The 18,821-nt window shown below is 42.6% G+C and overlaps 1 protein-coding gene across 3 annotated transcripts; it reads right to left on the bottom strand.

Annotated features, from left to right (window-relative positions):
* Positions 1-234: 234 nt before the first annotated feature.
* Cldn12 (claudin 12) lies at positions 235-9,841 on the bottom strand. Of its 3 annotated transcripts, none has more exons than XM_005358304.3 (4): positions 9,696-9,841; positions 8,221-8,295; positions 6,068-6,118; positions 235-3,457 (listed from the first exon to the last, which is right to left on the bottom strand). In XM_005358304.3, the coding sequence occupies exon 4, from the start codon at positions 3,426-3,428 to the stop codon at positions 2,694-2,696; it is 735 nt and encodes a 244-aa protein (XP_005358361.1). In that variant the 5' UTR covers positions 3,429-3,457; positions 6,068-6,118; positions 8,221-8,295; positions 9,696-9,841; the 3' UTR covers positions 235-2,693. The 3 variants fall into 3 exon arrangements, with proteins under 3 accessions (XP_005358361.1, XP_005358362.1, XP_026640476.1); XM_005358305.3 differs by lacking the exon at positions 9,696-9,841 and adding an exon at positions 9,561-9,681; XM_026784675.1 differs by lacking the exons at positions 6,068-6,118; positions 8,221-8,295; positions 9,696-9,841 and adding an exon at positions 4,606-6,052.
* Between the last annotated feature and the right edge of the window lie 8,980 nt (positions 9,842-18,821).

Here is an 18,821-nt window from a genome sequence, read left to right as displayed (position 1 = left end):
GAAGAAAACTCGGCCGCCATCTTTCTCCAGAGCATTTCTGTAGACTGGCAAACAGCCCAGAGACTAGAGGATGCGCTCTGTCAACAACTCCTTGCATTGCAGCGACTCCCTACTTCTAGATCCTAGTCCACAGTCTTTAGGAGTGCCTTAATCTCACTGACATATACTTGAAAAACATTTCTCAAAATGTTTTACCTTAAAGCTGAGAGAAGAACAGAGACAAACTTGTAAAAATAACATCTTTTAATAACCATGAGGCAGCACACCACGCCCACTGAGGTTTTTACTGTGTGGTTTATAGCACACACTAGCCATCACAGGGCACATAGACAAGCAGAGTGAACTGATTCTTTTCTGAAGCTGGACAACACAAGCCTGGTGTCCCATCTCCCATGGTCCAGGAGTGCTCGAGTGGCTGGAAGGACTGTGAGCGCATGCTTCCCTTTGATGGCTTTACAAAATAGCTATTTATGCCAAAGCTGCAACACCAAAACGACAACAGAAACAGCTGTTTCTCTTCCTGAGTGAATTCATAAATTCATAATAAATACTAATTGGAGGCTATAGATGATGATGCCAAAGACTCTCCTAAGAAAGCTTCACGTTTGCAGTGCAACCCTGGGAGACGCAGACTGTCGTGTTCTCACAAGTGAGTCAGTCCGCTTGCCTTCTTTTCTTCTTTTTCAAGTTTTTTGAGACACTGTCTCACTGTATACCTCAGACCAGCTTGGAACTTGCTATGGAGACCAGGATGTCCAGAGAGATGCACCTGTCTCTGCCTCCTGAGTACTGGAATTAATGTGAAAAGCCACCATGCCTGGCCCTACTTTTAACTCTTTATACTACAACCAAGGGACGGTGGAATTCTTGGCCCTTTTGAACAACAGTTTAGTGAGAGAAAACCTAAGATTAACTAACAAAAAAGAAAAACTAATACTAATCTCGAAATTCAGCTGCCATTGTCTTGGAATGATCAATACTTAGCGATATCTATGAATGAGAAGAACCAGAGGTGATAAAGATTCAAAGCGATAATTTAAAAAACCATAGATGTGCATGCTTTGTAATGACAGCATTTAAAAATTATACGATCGGCGTTACTCGCCTACATGAAGTAGTGTTGGACTTAGGGAAAACTACTACACATCTCTATAGAAATACTCAGATTTGCAAAAGAGGCATCATGAACTGTTTATCACAAAATCAGCCGCTTGTAAAAATCTGTAACTATAATATACCACAATCCTTACAAACACAGTGCTAGTACACTGAAATTATACCAGGTGAGCAGCTCAAACCACCAAGAGTTAAGACCAACAACTCTTAATGTTACTTAGTGTTACTTTAGTATCAACATGCTTTCTTCCACTTGATATCACATCAGGAGACATTTTTAAAACCTATCTCTCTCTAATGCATCATCTTAATCTCCGAGGTAGAAAGGGCACAGTTTAATCTCTCCACTGCCTTCCTGTTCTCCTTATCTGAAACTGTTACCAGGTCAATCTCTGTGTCCAGGACATTGCTGCTGGTGTGCCACAGGCTGGCTGTGCCAGGCAGGCATGGCTCAGCTGAAATATTTTCCTGGATCAACGCTTGAGAAGTCCACAGCCGTTCAGCTGGTTGTCAGTTATCAGTCTGATCTGTATTAGACCAGAATTTCCACAGATGTAGCTACATCCTCCTTTGTGTGTCCTCCAGTGTAATACCCGAGCGCGCGAGGCAGACTAAAGGCCGGCTGGGAGGGAGGGAGCAGGAGCTGAGCGGTCCAGCTGCCACCACACACATCACTCATTGACACAGGAGCCACCACGTGACTCTTATGCCGTCACTAAGAACTGGCTCCTGCGCCCTGCCATGTAGGTCTCAAAGGCAACCATTTGGCTTCAACAACCTTTTGCTCACTTGTCTTAGCCGCTAATCTTGTGCAGGGCACAAGGACTACCTGACTGATGGGAATCTGGAAAGGATTTTATCTTTCCTGTCACTTGGCACATTTCAACTCCAACAATATAACTCTAACTAAAAATTCTGATGCGCTAGATGTGGGTGGGCATGCCTGCAGTCATTGCTCAGGAGGCAGACAGGAGGACGGTGAAAAGTCTGAGGGCAGCCTGGTCTAGAGAGAGCAAGAGCCTGTCTGAAAACCAAAAAAAGGTCAAATGTTAACCTTACTCTGACATCATTTAAAATGATGTCACTTTCCACTGATACGAGGTAGAAGATAGTAATCTTCAGTATACTGGTGCCTATGCAATTAGTCCTAAGAGAGAACAAAATTATACCCTCGAGCTGGCAGAGTCCTGGAGACGAACTGCAATCCTCTCCTGACTGAAATTCCTTGTACTTAACTGCTCTTCTCGGTTTAAGTCATCAGAGACAAACAGGATCTGAAATACTGCAAGGATCAAGCACAACAGCACTGTGTCTCACCGTGCTGTTCTATCACAGACATCAACGGGGAGGCTGAATCCCCTTCTAGGATTAGAAGCAAGATAGAAGGAATGTTTCACATTTAGAACGTAATATAGACCTCATAAAATCTAGCAGCATTTCATTCTACCAAGATATATAAATTTGGCTCCACTGACTAGTCAAGAACAAAGGAAAAACGTATACAGGTCCAAAAAGGCTCTTTACGCAGGGGACCGTGAGGCCATGACAGGGACTTGTCACGGTCAACTCTATCTCTGTTAAGTGCTGTGTGAAACTACTGGAATGTCGATTTCTATGGCGGAGAGGCGGGAGCGCGATGAATAGGGCTGAGAGTAAGCGTGCATACTGGGGGGATGAGAGTACAGCGGCTGCCAGAAGGGCGACGACAGAGATTTGCACGCGCAGTACCAAATGAACAGAAGAAGAGCAGTCATAAACAGACCCCCCGAGCTAGCGATAGTGACAAACACCGCATAGTCAAAGGCAAAGACCGGCTCAAACTTCCTGTTGAGATGAGTGTTATAAAAGATAGCCCAGATGGATGGGGTGAGGCTCACAGTGCCGGCCAGGAAAAACAGGAGTCCAGACACCAGATGGCAGCCTGCACTATTGACCAGACACTTGGCCAGTTTGATGTTAGGCACCGAGGAGTTGAAGGCCGTGTTACACATTCCAATCAGACAGAGCAGCAAGGCACCCATTGCGATCAGGATGCTGAGAGGCAGGGCAAACTGGAGGACACGCAGGTCCAGCTGGTCCACAGACAGGTACCAGGTGCGGTCGTACATCAGGCAGTCACTGCTTCCATCGTACCGGGCACACTTCACCCACAGGCCGGTGTACACGGTCAGGTTCTTCTCGTTTCTGTTGAACGTGATGAGTCTCAGTTTCCTCCAGTTGGGAAGCAGAGTCCCCGCGAAGAGGCCTGCCACAGAGGCAATGCCACACAGGAAGGAGAGCACTGTGGCCGCGTGCACATCTCGGCAGCCCATGGCAGGTCGGCGTGAACAGTCCGGTCAAACTAGGGGTGACACAGGGGGCAGATCAGACACAGCAGGAGAGAGCAGAGCTACAAGGGCCACTGCCCGGCAGCATCAGTTCTGCAGAGCTTGTCGGCTCCTAGCCCTTCTGAGGCAGGAGGACTACAGTAAGTCTGAGGCCAGCCTGGTCTCTACGGTGAGTCCTAAACCAGACCCCACCCCACCCCACCCCTCTGGAAAGAAAGAGAGGAGGGAGGGAGGGAGGGAGGGAGGGAGGGAGATGGAACTTCATCTCCTCCCTGTACGACAGGAATGCACATCAGTGTGTGTCCCAGGTCAGGCACGCGCACACACACACATGCACGCGCACACACACATGCACACGCACTCACACACACACGCGCACACACACATGCACACACACACACACACACACACACACACACACACACACACTTTGTCATCACTGTGTCACACAACAACTAAAAGTTTTGGCCACAATCGTTTTTTCTTTCAAAATTAACTTGAGTAACATCACACCTAAAATTTTCTTTGTTGTTAATATTCATTTGGCATACATACATGGGCCAATCTGCATGTTAGGTGTACAATGAAAAGGCAGACATTAAGCATGAATAATTCAATTTACAGCAGGAGCTAGAACACTCAACAACGAATAGTTGGCTACAAGCGCTAGAGATTGAGCATAAGCGCCCCAGCAAACACACAGCGACACTCAGGCAGCAGGGGAGTAAGGGGTCTGCAAAGGTACGGAGAAAGCATGGCAGAACAGCAGGCTGTTAAGAGCTGACTCTGGGTCACACAAGACGGACAGACATTCCCTGTGCCTTTAGTCTGCATCCGCAAAATGGGTATGAAAGCAGTGTCTACCTCACAGGTTCCCCCAGGGATCCAATGTGTTCGTGTAACAGCAGATGCTTAGAAAAGGGGGATGCGGTGTGTGAAGCCGCTCAGCGGCTGCCTTTGTGTGTGACCGTGCTCAGGACTCGGCACACCGGAGAGCGCTGAGCAAGGTGTGCTGAACGATTGCTCAATGAGGAAAAGGGTAACACACCTCACTGCTATAATTCGACACGTCAGGAAATTATTAGAAGTGGGATGAGCTCATCTCCAGGGAAATCAGGCAAGTAGAACAGGAGAACAAAGTCCTGGGTTTCTGCTCACCCACCTTCTGGCTGATTCAATTTGATTCAAGTGCTCTTCAGGGAAATCTCTAGACTCAGTGGTTACAGAGCTATTAACGTTTGTGGACGATCAATGGAGATTCTGAAGTAGAACACCTCTCTCTGCTGATGCTATTGTAACAGAAACAACAGCAAGCCTTTTCTTGCTTCTCAAAGTAGTAGGCTGTATTCTTTTCTCATGTACAATTAACTATATAAACCAGTATCTGATTCAGATTTAAATTTTTTTTGAGAGTTTGCAGTGATCTCAAAGCACTACTCAAGTGTATTTTCCAAGGAGGCCACAGAGCAGACAAATTCTCATGGCTACATTTCCTTTTCTTGTTATTTAAAGCAAGGTGAAGGGGTGAAGTTGAGAGTAACTTTTATTTCTGATACATTATGATGGTGCTCACAGAATCCATTATCTTTTCCAAAAATGGCACAAGAACATTCCCAGAAGCCAGGATCAGAAAGATAACCATGACAAAATGCTAAGAAACTAGGTTAGCACGTGTCTCAGCAAGCAGGTACAATGTCCTTTAGAAAACTATGCTACATGCATAAGTTATATAGTCATACAAATTAGGAAGAGTTTTACTAGCAGAAATTCTATGTCTGTGTATTCAAATAGTAACACATTATTAAGTGTATAATATGAAAATCGAGTTTGGCCATGGATGGCCTTACCTTAGAGTAAAGAGGGCGGTTCTAAGTTTCCCAGAGTTACTAGCTACCACCTGTACTGCTTTCTGTTAGTGTCAGAAGCTACAACTGTCCTAGGAAATTTTCAGAATAAAATGACAGATTATAGTTTAGTTTTCATGCAGGTAAAAAAAAAAAATCCTCCTCTCTTGCTTAATTTTAGCACAAAGGATGAACATTTTGGTGCAGGTTTGAGAATGCTTGCATTAGGAATGCTTACTGCTGCCAAGCTCCAGAATTCGGCTCCAGGAGTGTTTTGACCTGTTTTCCCCCATATATGATGAGTACATGCATAGCGCCAGGCATACAATTCATTCCAGGGTTGTATGAATGCATAGTGGGCCCTGTACCAAGACCATATAAAGTAGTTCACAGATGTGGGCTAGACAAAGAAATGGCTATGACTTGTTCAACAAATGTCTTTTGTTGCATGTGGCATATGGAAGACACCCTGTGAAGACACTCAGGTCACTGGTCTAGTGTGCTAATAAAATATGCTGCCCCATACAAACTCAAAATACTGACGGTTAATCAACTGCATAATTGCTGTGTATTACGTGAACATTGTTATATATTAAGCAACATAAGCCAGTAAACCATTTATTAAAAAGTTATTGCCCTGGGTTAGAGAAAGACTGAGCAATAAAAAGGAGGTTATTCCTGTTTCTTCTAAAGCTCCAAGACTCCTTCAGCTACTCCTCTCAAACTCTTCACTCAATCACTGTTCCCTCCCTGCTTCCAGAAATGGGAACAAATACTTACAATTTCAAAGTAATTAGTATCTCTCCAAACAGTGTCCTGTGCCACCGATTCCTGCAACCCAAAGGCAACGGGGAACAGGATCAGTATATGCAGTTATTCATCCTCTCCTGTAACCCTTAGCCTACAAACCACACTAATGAAGATGGGGGAACAGAATCAGTATATGCAGTTATTAATCCTCTCCTGTAACCCTCAGCCTACAAACCACACTAATGAAGATGGGGGAACAGGATCAGTATATGCAGTTATTAATCCTCTCCTGTAACCCTCAGCCTACAAACCACACTAATGAAGATGGGCAGAGCTACATTTACTGCAGTCCTGGTGTACTGAACCACACCCTGCTTCAAGTCAACGTAAGTTTTGCATCAGTTCTCTGAGCTTGCCACGGTGAGACAGCAAGGACTAAAAGTTTTAAACGGAGTCAACGAAGATGCCATAAAAAGTGTTTCAGGAGCAGAAGATGAGCAATCTCCAGCCTCAACCCCAGTGCTGAAGTTAATGTCGAGCATCTCACAACTTCCTCTGGTGATTTCACTTTTTGTCCTGTTATTAACTCTACGTATCTACAATCTGATGTCTTACTCCACTTGAGATAACATTTTACACGGTGATGGGAAAAGAATATATTTAGTTTGAAAACTGAAAATACTGCTGTCTTCCAGATTAGGACTCTTCATGTGTGAGAGAGGAAAAAGATTTCTACTCTTGTGCTTTGTCAATCAGCTTTACATCCAGAATAGATCCGACTGTGGCTTCATTTCTTTCCTCTCAGTAGCTTCCCCTTTCCTGAATGATAAAGACTCGGAGTCAAACCTTCCCACAGTTACACCACCCAGCTTTCACCCCAGTTCTAGGCCTCTCGTAGGCCACTCTCACCTTACAGACCTCACGGTCTATGCAATCACTCTGCCTTTCCGTTCACCTGTCCAATTTTCCCACTTCTGAATCTAAGTAAGAGCTTGGCCACATGCTAATCCTCCACACTTTTTAAAAGATTTCTTTTCATTTGCTGTGTATGGATGTTTTGCCTGCATGTATGCCCCACACGCAAACAGTATCTGCCAAGGCCAGAAGAGGGTGCACCTGGAGTTACAGCTGGTTGTGAGCTGCCGTGTGGGTGCTGGGAACCAAACCAGGTCCTCTGCAAGAGCAGCAGGTGCTCTAAACTGCTAAGCCAGCTCTCCGAAGCTCTAAGACCTTGCGTAGTCAGTCCCTGCCTATCCTTTGTTTACCTGATGTCAGTCATCTTGCGAGGGAAACCAACCTAACCCTCTCACTTTCTGAACGATGGATGTGAGCAGCACTCCCTGACTTTCTCTTCGGCAGCGGTGAGAATGCCTACCACTCCTGGTTTACATACTCTTCTTTCCAACAGACTGAACTCCAGGCCAGAGATCCTTGCTTTGTCGCTGGTGTTTGCTACAGGCACACGGGAGGAACTCTATCACTCGCTGACTGAAGAAGTAAATACATAGCTATCCATACGTGTCTAGCTGGGCTACAGGGAAAATGACAGCCTTGGTTTAGTGTAAATTCTGCTCACTTTACTCCTGTTCCCGGAGGCACTCGGGCTGTTTCTAGATCGTGTGCGTGTTTCCTGCTCCTTAGTGGCCAAAAGTCTAATTTTGTAAAATGAAAAACAAAAGCATTTTCCTAGCAATGATGACAGTTCTGGAATGATTACTGACCAAATAAAATACTCTGTTCCAAAACTACCACTCCACATCTGTCACCCGTGCCAGAGGGACTTTCAGAGAAGAACATCTGGTACACAAATGTTATCAATGATATCACCTGGAATAAAAAATATTTTCAAAAGGATGTTTTCTCTTGCTTTGAAGAGAGTTCAAAGAAGGCTGATGCAAAACAGTGGCTAAGAGCTTTGGGAATTCACAAATCCATTATAATTTTTTTCAGGGACAATTCCAAGGAATCACTTCAAAGGAATGTATATCTCATAGTCACTAAATTAACTCTTGATGTTAACAATGGCCATCTGTTCTATCTATAATTTGGGTTTTCTTGGAAACCGGAACCATCAATCACTGTACCACAAGGGTTCTATACTGCTATTTTGTTGAAGAAAATCACTGCTCCCGGCTGAGACAGCAGAAGAAGAGAGACGTTCTATAAGCAAAGGACACGCTCACCTGTTAGTGTGCCTGCTCCTCCAGAATCAGATGAAATCGGTGCACAGCTGCACACAAAGCAGAGATAATGTGGGCCTACGGAAACAGGAAAGGCTCCAAATTACTACAGCACTTCTCTAGAAACTAATTCACAGAGAAGTAGAAAAAAAAATAGCAATTATCTAGACTTAATAAAATGGTACATCAGAAAAGGCAAGCAATACGTTTTTCAAAAGGAGAGTGTAAGGTTGAGAATGTAGCTCAGTGCTAGGATGCTCGCCCACCATGTAGAAAGTCCCAGGTTCAATCACCAGCACCACTACAAAGCAAACAAAACAACAAAAACAACACAGGTGATCGATTCTTATAGTCGCGGTTGGATGTGAGTCCCAAAAGAAAAATAACACTCGCTTTGTGATTTGAAAGTTCAGGATAATTAAGGCTAAAAATAAAAATTACTTTACTGGGTTAGTAATCTATGAAAAAAAATTAATGGCTTTTTTTTTTCTAAGATTCAGTTCACAGCTATCATGAAATAATGAGACCGATGAAGAAACTATACAACTATCTTGGAACGGAAAGAAATGCATTGTTTTTAAAGTGTTTTAAAAAAAAATGGTGCTCACAATAAAACCAGACAAAACGGATCTGCACTGTTCATCGTGAAATTTGCGACCAGAATGTTCTTTTTAGTTTATGCCTTAAGCTATCATCCTTGACTCAACCTGCCATTTCAGGAAGTTTCCCTATCTCTAAACAGGGATAAACTTCCTTTTAAATACTACTTAGCTCAAACAGGTAGGCTGAGTGAAAACTCATAAATGCCCGCGAGCTTCCTGGGTCGAGGCGTTCATCACCGGTCGCATTCCAGTAATTACGCAGGACGTGGCTGGGTGCTGACTTGGGTCAAGGTTCCCCACTCCCGTCCATGATTCTTGAACTGATACCAAGCCTGCAAGCATGACTGCTTCACAATCAGAAGGGCCCATCTGACATCAATGACACCACTGGGACCCCTGGAGACCTCTTCCAGGGCGGTCACCGAGGGTGGCAGTGGTGTGCTGCGCGGACTGTCCCTCCCCTCCCCTGGTGGAGCCGCGTCCTCAGGAGACCCCGAGCGGCCACGCAGGGAAAGGGACGGCTGCGCGCAGCCAATGGGGCGAGCCCGCCACACGCGCTCGCGGTGCGTGGGGACCGCCGCGGGTCAGCGTTACACAACCGGGCGCGTCAGCCGCTGCCGCCAAAATAGCAACCGCAGCTCGCGCCTCCACCTCCGCCCACCCTCGTCTCCCCAGCAGCGCGGCCCCGCATTTCCATGCTCCTAGGAAGGGATGAAAATGTTCTAGCGCTCGACCAAATACCTCCTCAGCCAGTTTCCCCAGCCGCTCATGCGGGCAGCGTTTAAAATGCCGGCTCGCCGCCACTGGGCCGTTCCACACGACACCCTCAACAACTTGCAGAAAACTCCGAGAGGAAGCGTCCCTGACCACACCTACCGGGTCCTCACGGCCCGAGCACCCTGCTCGCCCACTCGGAGCAGCCTCTGGCCGCGCCTCCCTCCGCGGTCGCGGAAGTGCGTCCCGACGAAGCCGCCCCAGCGGCTTCAGGGAGCCAGTCAGGCTCTTCCCGGGCCCTGCTCAGGAATACCTTGCGGCACGGAACTACAGTTCCCAGCATCCACCGGGCCGCGGGCCGCAGGCCATATCCCGCGACCACCCCTTTTTCCGGTCCCGCCTCCCTTGCTTCCTCTTGCTCCGTTATGGCCTGGTTTAGGAACTGGCTTATAATGCCGTCATGCACATGCGTGAGAAGCGAAATCGAGAATCGCTTGAGTCCTTAATCAAATACAGTAAATGCAAAAGAATAACCACACAAATTTACAAGGGGCCCTTTGCATGTTACTTTTGTGGTTATCTAACAACAGGCAAAAGATAATCGACTGCAATTAGGTAATTAATCTAACTTCGCTCTTCTACACATCAACTATCCTCTCTTCTTCTCTTAAAAATGAGTCCCGTGCAAGTAAACATCTCAAAGAATTTCTGTACACTATTTCTCTGATTATTTAAAAAAAAAAAGATTAAGAAATGTGATGCCTACGACTTCTAAAGGATTCCACCACACCATATAAACACGCACCGATGGAGAAACAAAAACTGGTCAACGTTGAAAACCTTTTAAATTATATTTTTCATACATTCCAATTATATTTTTTCTTCTTCCCCAAGTCTTCCCAGATCCTCCCCACCTCCCTACCTCCCTACCTACCCAGTTTCATTTTATTTCTCAATACAAAAACAAAGCCCAAAAGTATCAAAACAAAATAAAAAATCTCAGTTAAAAACAAATGTGCCAAACAAGATCATGACGAAAAGCACACAAAACATATGGTGTCCTGCTTTGTGTTAGCCAACTACTCTTGCGGTTGATGTCATCTGGAGAAAACTGATCTCTTTCCCAGCTGCTGTCAACTGCAAAGAGCCTCTAGGTTAGGGCATAATTTTGACTCTAAGCAAGGATAGGAATGTTTCTTGTATTAGTCATTTAAATGTTCTGTAACTTCTCAATTACAATTTCTCAGAAAGGATGGAAAATGACCCCATTTGACACTACTGTAGAAGATCTCATCCATTTCTGGTCTGCTCTGCCCTGGTGTGACCTTGGACAAGGAGACCCATGGGGCCTTATGGTCTCCATTTGTAGATCAGGGTGTCTACACCAGAAACTCAAGAGAATTAAATTCATCTAATCCTGATAAGGAATACATAGAAAGGTACAACAGTATCTGACACACAAGGACTTAGCTATTAATAGTTTCCATTTTGTGTTGCTATAGTAACAATTGAACTGTTACTCAAAGATGGAGGATGTCTGTTATCAATCCACTGATGTCCTTTCCTGATCAGTGCCATATTGCACAAACCCTGAACAACTCTATCCAAGGCCAGAAACCATCCCGCCTCCAACCAGAGCTGGAGGAAATGGGTGCCTCTCACACAGGCCTTGTTACCCCACCCGTTTCTGGCACCAGATTCTCACTCAGGTGCCTCCTGGCCCCTCTGCTCCCATGCCTGTGCCACCGCAATGATCTCAAATGTGAGAGAATAAACCCTTCCTATGCTCCTCCTGTCAGGGACAAGACAGGTGGTACAGCCCCTCTTGAGAACGAGCAAAAGCTGGTCAAGGCTCTCACACCACACCTTCGGAAACTTCCTTCTTCTTCCATCTTAACATCCTGTGATGACCTGGGCACACCCAGATAATACAGGATGTCACAAATTCTGCAGACCTGATTTGTAACTTAAATTTCACCCCAAACATTAACCCCCCACATACACACCTTGCCATGTACCATGACATGTTCAGATTCTGGAGAAGATGTGATCTCCTTTAGGAAATATTTTGCCTATCATATTCGAAGAAACTCTTCCATGCCGAATCAAAAAATCAGGTCTTTTTGTTGTTGTTGTTTTGTTTTAGTTTTAATTTGCTCTACTTTCTTCTTTTACCACTTTTTCAAAAAAACTTCCTTACATTTGAAAATGCTGCACTGCTATTTCTAATCTCTCTAGTTCCTTGCCAACCATTTGCTTTCATTTTCTCCTCAGTCTCCAATATAAGCGGTAAGAGGTTTGCTCCTCTTCTCCTCCCTTAGTCAATACACTTCCTTGGAGAGAGGAACAACCTATTTTCTCAAACCCGCATCTTTGACTCAGACTTGCCATCACTTTAGCATATAACTGCCAGCCCATCTGCTTGACTACTATTGTTTGAATTTCAGCATTTGCTAATGCCAATTAACCCCAGAGACAGATATTGGGGTTTAAAAAAAATACCATAACATATTAATTACAATAGTTATTATAACTATAATAATAAAATTAATTTTAATAATACAATATTAATTGTATATAATACATAATTGTATAAAATATATTAAATTGCACATTAATTGTACAATAATAAATATAATTTATACACTAGTGAAAAAAAAACAAAAACAAAAACAAAAACAAAAAAGATGAAGACCAGAAAAGCAAAGCAGCCAAGCTACTAAAGAGCTCTTACCTCTATGAAATCTTCTGACTGAAAGTGAGCAAGTTCCTGTCTCCTCCCATCTTATATTCCTCTCTAGTGTTGGGATTAAAGGCATACACCTCCACACCTGGCCTCTGTGGCTAACTAGTGTGGCTGCTGGGATTAAAGGTGTGTGCCACCACTGCCTAGCCTCTATGACTGACTAGTGTGGCTAGCTTTGCACTTTGATCTTCAGGCAAACTTTATTTTTAGTAAAATAACAAATAAAATCTCTATAGTACCCTGTAGTGATGAGGCAAGCAGGCTTGCTTTTCATCCTGCCCGATTCCCACATGGCTAGCTTTGCCCCGGAAATAACAACATACAAATTATATTCATTTAAACACTCCTGGCCCATTAGTTTCAGCCTCTTATTGGCAAATTCTCACATCTTGCTTAACCCATTTCTAATAATCTGTGTAGCACCACGAGGTGGTGGCTTACCCGGAAAGATTCAGCATGTCTGACCTGGCGGCTGGCTCCATCGCGTCTGACCCAGAGAGGAGAGGCATGGCGATTGCCTCACTTCCCTCTTCCTCCCAGCATTCTCTTCTGTCTACTCCACCCACCTAAGGGCTGGCCTATCAAATGGCCAAGGCAGTTTCTTTATTTACCAATGAAATCAACACAAAACAGAAGACCCTCCTACATCAGAACCCTCTGTGGATTCACCGATTCTCTACCATGAGAGTGGTTTCACTTTATTACCCATTTCCAATGACGTATCCTCCACACTTTACTTAAATTAGAAACCACATCTTGATTCCTCCTTTAATGAACAAAGAAAGTAAGGTTAGACAGTTCTAAATAAGTTAGACAGACAACAATTTTGTTTTGTTTTTGGGTTTTTGAGACAGGCTTTCTCTGAAGCTTTTGGAGCCTGTCCTGGAACTTGTTCTGTAGACCAGGCTGACCTTGAACTCCTGGAGATCCACCAATCTGTCTCCCCAAGAGCTGGGATTAAAGGTGTGTGCCACCACTGCTCAGCTCACTTTAGAACTCCTTAAACACCTAGGAGTGGTAAAGCATGCCTATAGCTACTTGGCTGAGGCTGGAGGATCATTTAAGCGTGGAATTCAAACACTGCCCAGGCATTGTAGAGTGTCAATTAAAAAAAAAATACAGCACAGAAAAAGAGAAAAGTTTCTTTTGAAGCATTTTCAAAAACTGTGAGAAATCCATAGTATAGTACGGAACAGGAAGTATGACAGCGCGTTTCATCGTACATAGGTATGGTACTGGGGACTGAACCTATAGGCTCACAGCGCTGAGCACTCTGCCACTGAACCATATCCCGTCTTAAAAAACAAAGCCCAACTGCACTCATTCATTTTCCAGTCAGGACTGTGGGGAGCCTGGGCTGGCCTTGTTGCCCAGCAGCTGGGGTTACAGAGCTGTGTGCCCACACCTGCAGTACAATTCTAATACAGAACAAAGTCACCAGTCACGGACAGAGGAACTTGTCTAGACGTGACGCAACGTTTTCTGGTTTTTAAACCCTTTAGTGTAACCATGACAACCACCGCCATTCCCTCCTATACCAATTTTTAAGAGAAACTTGTGTCTTAAACTTTTAAAGGAATACATTACAAATTTGGAATTATAACATGAATGGCTCTTTGAAATAAATTAGCGGTTGTGATCTATGTTTTATAGGAAAAATCTGTCTCTATTCATCATACAGTTCTTACTATTGTTCCTGATGAAAATGGCACCACTTCTGGGAAAATTTTGTTTTTGAACCTGAGGTTCAATTATTACGTAGTTCTCTTATCCCCTGCCCACGCACAACGCAGCTGACTGGAGCTTTGGCTATTCTATTTAATCATGTTTCAGATCCTTCCAGTCAGAAGCTTTTACTCAACATCTGTCCTTGATTTAAAACAAGCTCCACATCCTGTAATTTGTGACAAACCATATACAAATAGAAATAAAGGTATATTTTAGCTGTATAATTATGCTTTCTTACTTAATATAATAAAATTATACTACAGTCTTTTAAAGTCTTTTCATATATAAATAATACCAAAATAATGTTTGATAACCAATAAAAAAACAAAGGCATTGGTTAGAAAACACTGGCAATTTCAGAAAAACACATTGGAATATGAGGTCATGAACAAAGGAAGCTTTTGTCCTTTGCTTTCAACTTTGAACACACTCAGAGTTTACAAAACAGATGGGAAAAATACTTTATCATATATTGCTTCAAAATTAGCTATAATATAAACCGCATATCCTGTTCTTCAAATTCCAAGTATTTCAAAGGCCATGATTCAGACAGTAGCTATGCTTCACATGGCTTGTATCTGGGCACCCCAAAGACTTCATTTCTATTGTAGACACTTTAATGATATGTACAAGGAGGATAACTTCCTCTACAGTTGTCCAAGTATCTGGTAACTATTAATTAATAAACTGTCACACGGTGAAAACATTTGAAAACTATAATTTCCTCCAAATGAGTGGGTGAGTATGGCAGGGATAGTAGCCAAAACCACCCCTGTCCTTTTCACACTGGTCATAGCCAACAGAGACAATGACCCTACCTGTTTCTCCTAAGTTAGCCACGGAGAATTTCCAACATTCATTCCATTTCTATGATGTGCTCTCTATTCTCCTTCAACTAGTTAACAACAGCCATGCAAAGATAAAAATGAAACCCCTGGTAGATATGTTCCCTCTACTTGCCAAGTTCTAATCAGAAAACAAAATATCAGAAATCAGAAATAAAATCCAGATACCTCTTTAAGGGAAAACAAAGACCTGCTTTACTTCTCATGGATTTTACGGTAAAAACTATATTGTCTTAACTGCCAACATTTGATGCCAACTACCACCTGCGTGGTTTAATCCCAAGTTATAAAATGTTGTAAAGCAGACTATTATTTCAAATGTCTTTAAAATGAGACTATTTGAGACTCATAACATGACATTTCTTTTCACTTACTAACTCTTTTTGGGCCTTAGTTGACCTGGAACTCACGTGGTAGATCAGGTTGGCCTCATTCGAAAAGCTCCACAGCCTCTGCTGGGATTAGAAGTCATGGACCACCTGCCCATGTCTCACAGCCTCCTTACATGCCCCAGCCAGCATCAAAGAGAGGAGAAGAAAAACAAAAGGACTGGGAGGAAATGCACTGAAGTATTTAGCTAATACATATGTCTAGGTGCCTAGCCTATGGTGACGGTACCATTTCAGATGATGTACATGTACTCAATCAAAAATCCCCATATTTGTTCCGTGTGTTCATTCACCAAGGAAAGCCAGATTTAAATCAAATTTGCAGTATTCTGAAGAACTAAACACATATATTAAATTTAATACGTTCTTTAAACATGTCCCCAAATTTTTAAAATAAGGTATCTTATGTGTATTTGTATTTTGTTAATTTCTGTAAACTACAGTAGGAATGTTTACTCTACTGCTTTGAAACATTTTCATCATTATAACTGAGCACTTGTGGCGCTGGGAGTCAAACTCAGGGCACTGCACATGTTAGGTAAGTGCTCTACCGCTAAGCAACACCCACAACCACTGAAACATTAGTAATGTAGCTTCACTCTGTAAGTTTCTGCACGGAATGTACCTTTGCTAACTGGCTTTTCAATCTTATCTTAAGAATTAGAAAATATTTCATGCGTTTATGGACTTTTTATTTGTTTTGTTTTTATTTTATTTGTCAAGAGATCTTCAGCTTTCATCTCCTACTTCAAAAAAATCTCTAACTTCTGTCATGGCAAGGCACTGAGCTTAGTAGAAGCTGGACAGACCCGATGCAGTTCACCCCTGACATAAGCTGCCACACTATAAACCAGACTCGGGCACTGAGATGACCAGTGGGTAAAGCACTTGCTGCTGCACACATGTGGAGACCTGAGCGTGATCCCTGCAACCCATTTAAAGGTGAAAGACACAAAACAACTCCTTGAGATTGTCCTCTGACCTCGACATGGATACAGGGGCACACGTCCCCAACACCATTTCAAATAAATAACATATTTGAAAAGCAGACATGTCTCTTTACATAGTAAATACATATTTATCATTTAAAAGAAAAATATCTAAGAGTAGACACTTTGAAAATCTATCTTGAAAGGTAAAATGAATAGCCTTGGAAAAAACCCAACATTTTATTTTAGAAAATTTTAAAATATGTATTTAAAGTAAATAAATTAACCACAGTGCTGTTCTGTAACTGAACATGACTCAGGCCGGGGAGATGGCGCAGCCATTAAGTGTTAGGCTCACAGTTGAAATGAGTGCATGCTGCACCATCATGAGGATTGAAGCTCAGATCCCAGCCTTCAATGTAAGGCATCCTGCAACATGTGTGAACTCCTGCTCAGAGGGCACATGCACACACACACTCGAGTGCACACACACACATGCACGCACACATTAAATTGTTATAAAAAATCTTGGATTTCTCCTTTTATTGTGAAAGATGACAGTTTTTAAAAGGGGGTAAGTGGAATACACCCTCAATAATCATAAAATCCCAATTAAGTGGAACATCCATTTTAATAATTACACAATAAACTATGAACTGCATTAGTGGTAGTCCAGGCATCACTGACAAGCATATTCCTCCTCATTTTCAGCAACTACATCCCTCACAAAGGACACAGTCAGATTAGAGCAGACTCCTGAATTCACCCCGTGAGGCTGCCAGGTGGAAAAAGCTGAAAGGGGCACTGATGTGGTCATGTGTAACAAACCAGGCCTCGACACGGAAGCTGGCCACTGCAAACTCAAAGGCTTTTCCTGTGCTGTAAAGTAGGCCATGCCAGCTCCCTGCAGCTCAGCTATGAAGCATAAGCAGGATCGGTCTGTTTTTGGAGCCCTGCAAGTACAACACCCTGCGCAGTGCTCAATAAATACCCCTGTAATGAAGGAAAAAGAGATACAAGGAAACTAGTCCAGGAACTAGAATGAGAGCTAGGTATAGAGAACAGAAACTAGAATCAAATTGAAATAAATGTAACCACATTATCAAGTCAGAGGAAATTTGTCTAATCAATATACAATTAAAAAATGTTTTTTAAAAAAGGGATCGATTACCACAATTGCTATTAAGCACTAAATTATCAAGTAATTTTTAACAAAATGTATTATTAAAGAAAGGGGCTGGAGAGATGGCTTAGCAGTTAAGAGAACCAGGGACTGACTTCCAGCATCCACATGGCAGCTCACAACAGTAGGCAATGCCAGTCCCTGGGTACTCAGTGCCCTCTTTTGGTCTCTACAGGCACATGGTACACAGACTTGGTCGGAGGCAAAACAAAATATAAAATAAAATATACTATTATATTATACATTTTTGAGACATGGCCCCACTATGATTTCAGACTAGCCTACAACTTGTTAAGTCACCCAGGAAGCCTCCAACTCAAAACCCCCACTTCTCCTTCCCAAGCGCTGTGGTCATAGGCCCACACCACCACAGACTCCCACGCTTGCCCAGGAATTTTTTAAAGGTCATTAATTTGCTGCTACTTTATAAAAAGGAAAAAAAAGGGACAGAAAACATCACAATGAACGCATTTGGGTTTTACAAAAAAGTGTAAAAATGTAGGCTCCTTACAGTGCTTCCTTTGAGAAAGACTTTGAGTCTCAGGAAATAGAAATGTCTGCGGCCTCATGTGCCTGTATACTGCTTTAATTTGTTTTTTGTTGTTGTTGTTTTACAATTTTAAAAAGTAGATGTGTACATTTTATAACAAATTTCACCTAAAGGAAAAATCTCTATTTGTAAGTATTGTTTAAATACTTTCAAGGGAATTAAGAAAATGAATCTTCCTGGAAGGCAGGCTCACCAATCAATTATATAAATCTTTACTCTTCCTAGAAACTTCAAATGGCCAACATGTGATACCTAATTTGAAAAACAATGTAATAAAGAGGGTAGTTGTGAGAAACTTTAAAATCTAAGTAGTTAAGCCATTGTTTCCTGATCGTTCCCTTTGACTCAATAGCCATTAGTCAGACCAATGGGATGAGACCCAGTCACCACCCACATCAAAGATAAAATATAGGAGCTCTGTTGCTCTCAGGGTGGGTGCTAGCCCAGTTTGTGTCTTGTGTACGCTTTTTACAAAATGAAATTGCTTTGCTGGGCTAACACTAGAAGAGGGGGAAGAAGAAAATTCCTCTTCCGGATAATGCACATATATCAGGAAACCTACCGATAAAGACTATTTTTAAAATGTGAAAACACTTTAAAATTAATTTATATTAATTTGAAATATTTTTCCTTAATATATAAAAACTATACATGCATCTTTATCACACAGTGTGCTTTGAAATAGACTCAAGCTCATTTAAAATATATTTTCTCAGATGTTTGTGGTTAGAACACTTAAAACCTACTTTTTTTTTTTTTTTTTTTGGTTTTTTCGAGACATCTACTTTTAATGCCTTAAAATATGGCAGACTTGTTTTCAATTTGTTCTTTAACCCCTAGTTTCTCCCTCATACTCTGTTGAGACTAATGTGTCCTTCCAGCCACGGTTGAACTTTAAAACCTTCTTTTTTTTTTTTT

This window comes from Microtus ochrogaster, chromosome 26 (assembly GCF_000317375.1).
Source record: "Microtus ochrogaster isolate Prairie Vole_2 chromosome 26, MicOch1.0, whole genome shotgun sequence".
Lineage (NCBI taxonomy): Eukaryota > Metazoa > Chordata > Mammalia > Rodentia > Cricetidae > Microtus > Microtus ochrogaster.
The sequence above is the reverse complement of the archived record's forward strand: the minus strand, read 5'-3'. Positions and strand labels throughout refer to the sequence as shown.

Bases quoted from the DNA above. Each gene is read 5' to 3' on its own strand.
- Cldn12 (XM_005358304.3), bottom strand. From the start codon at position 3,428: ATGGGCTGCCGAGATGTGCACGCGGCCACAGTGCTCTCCTTCCTGTGT.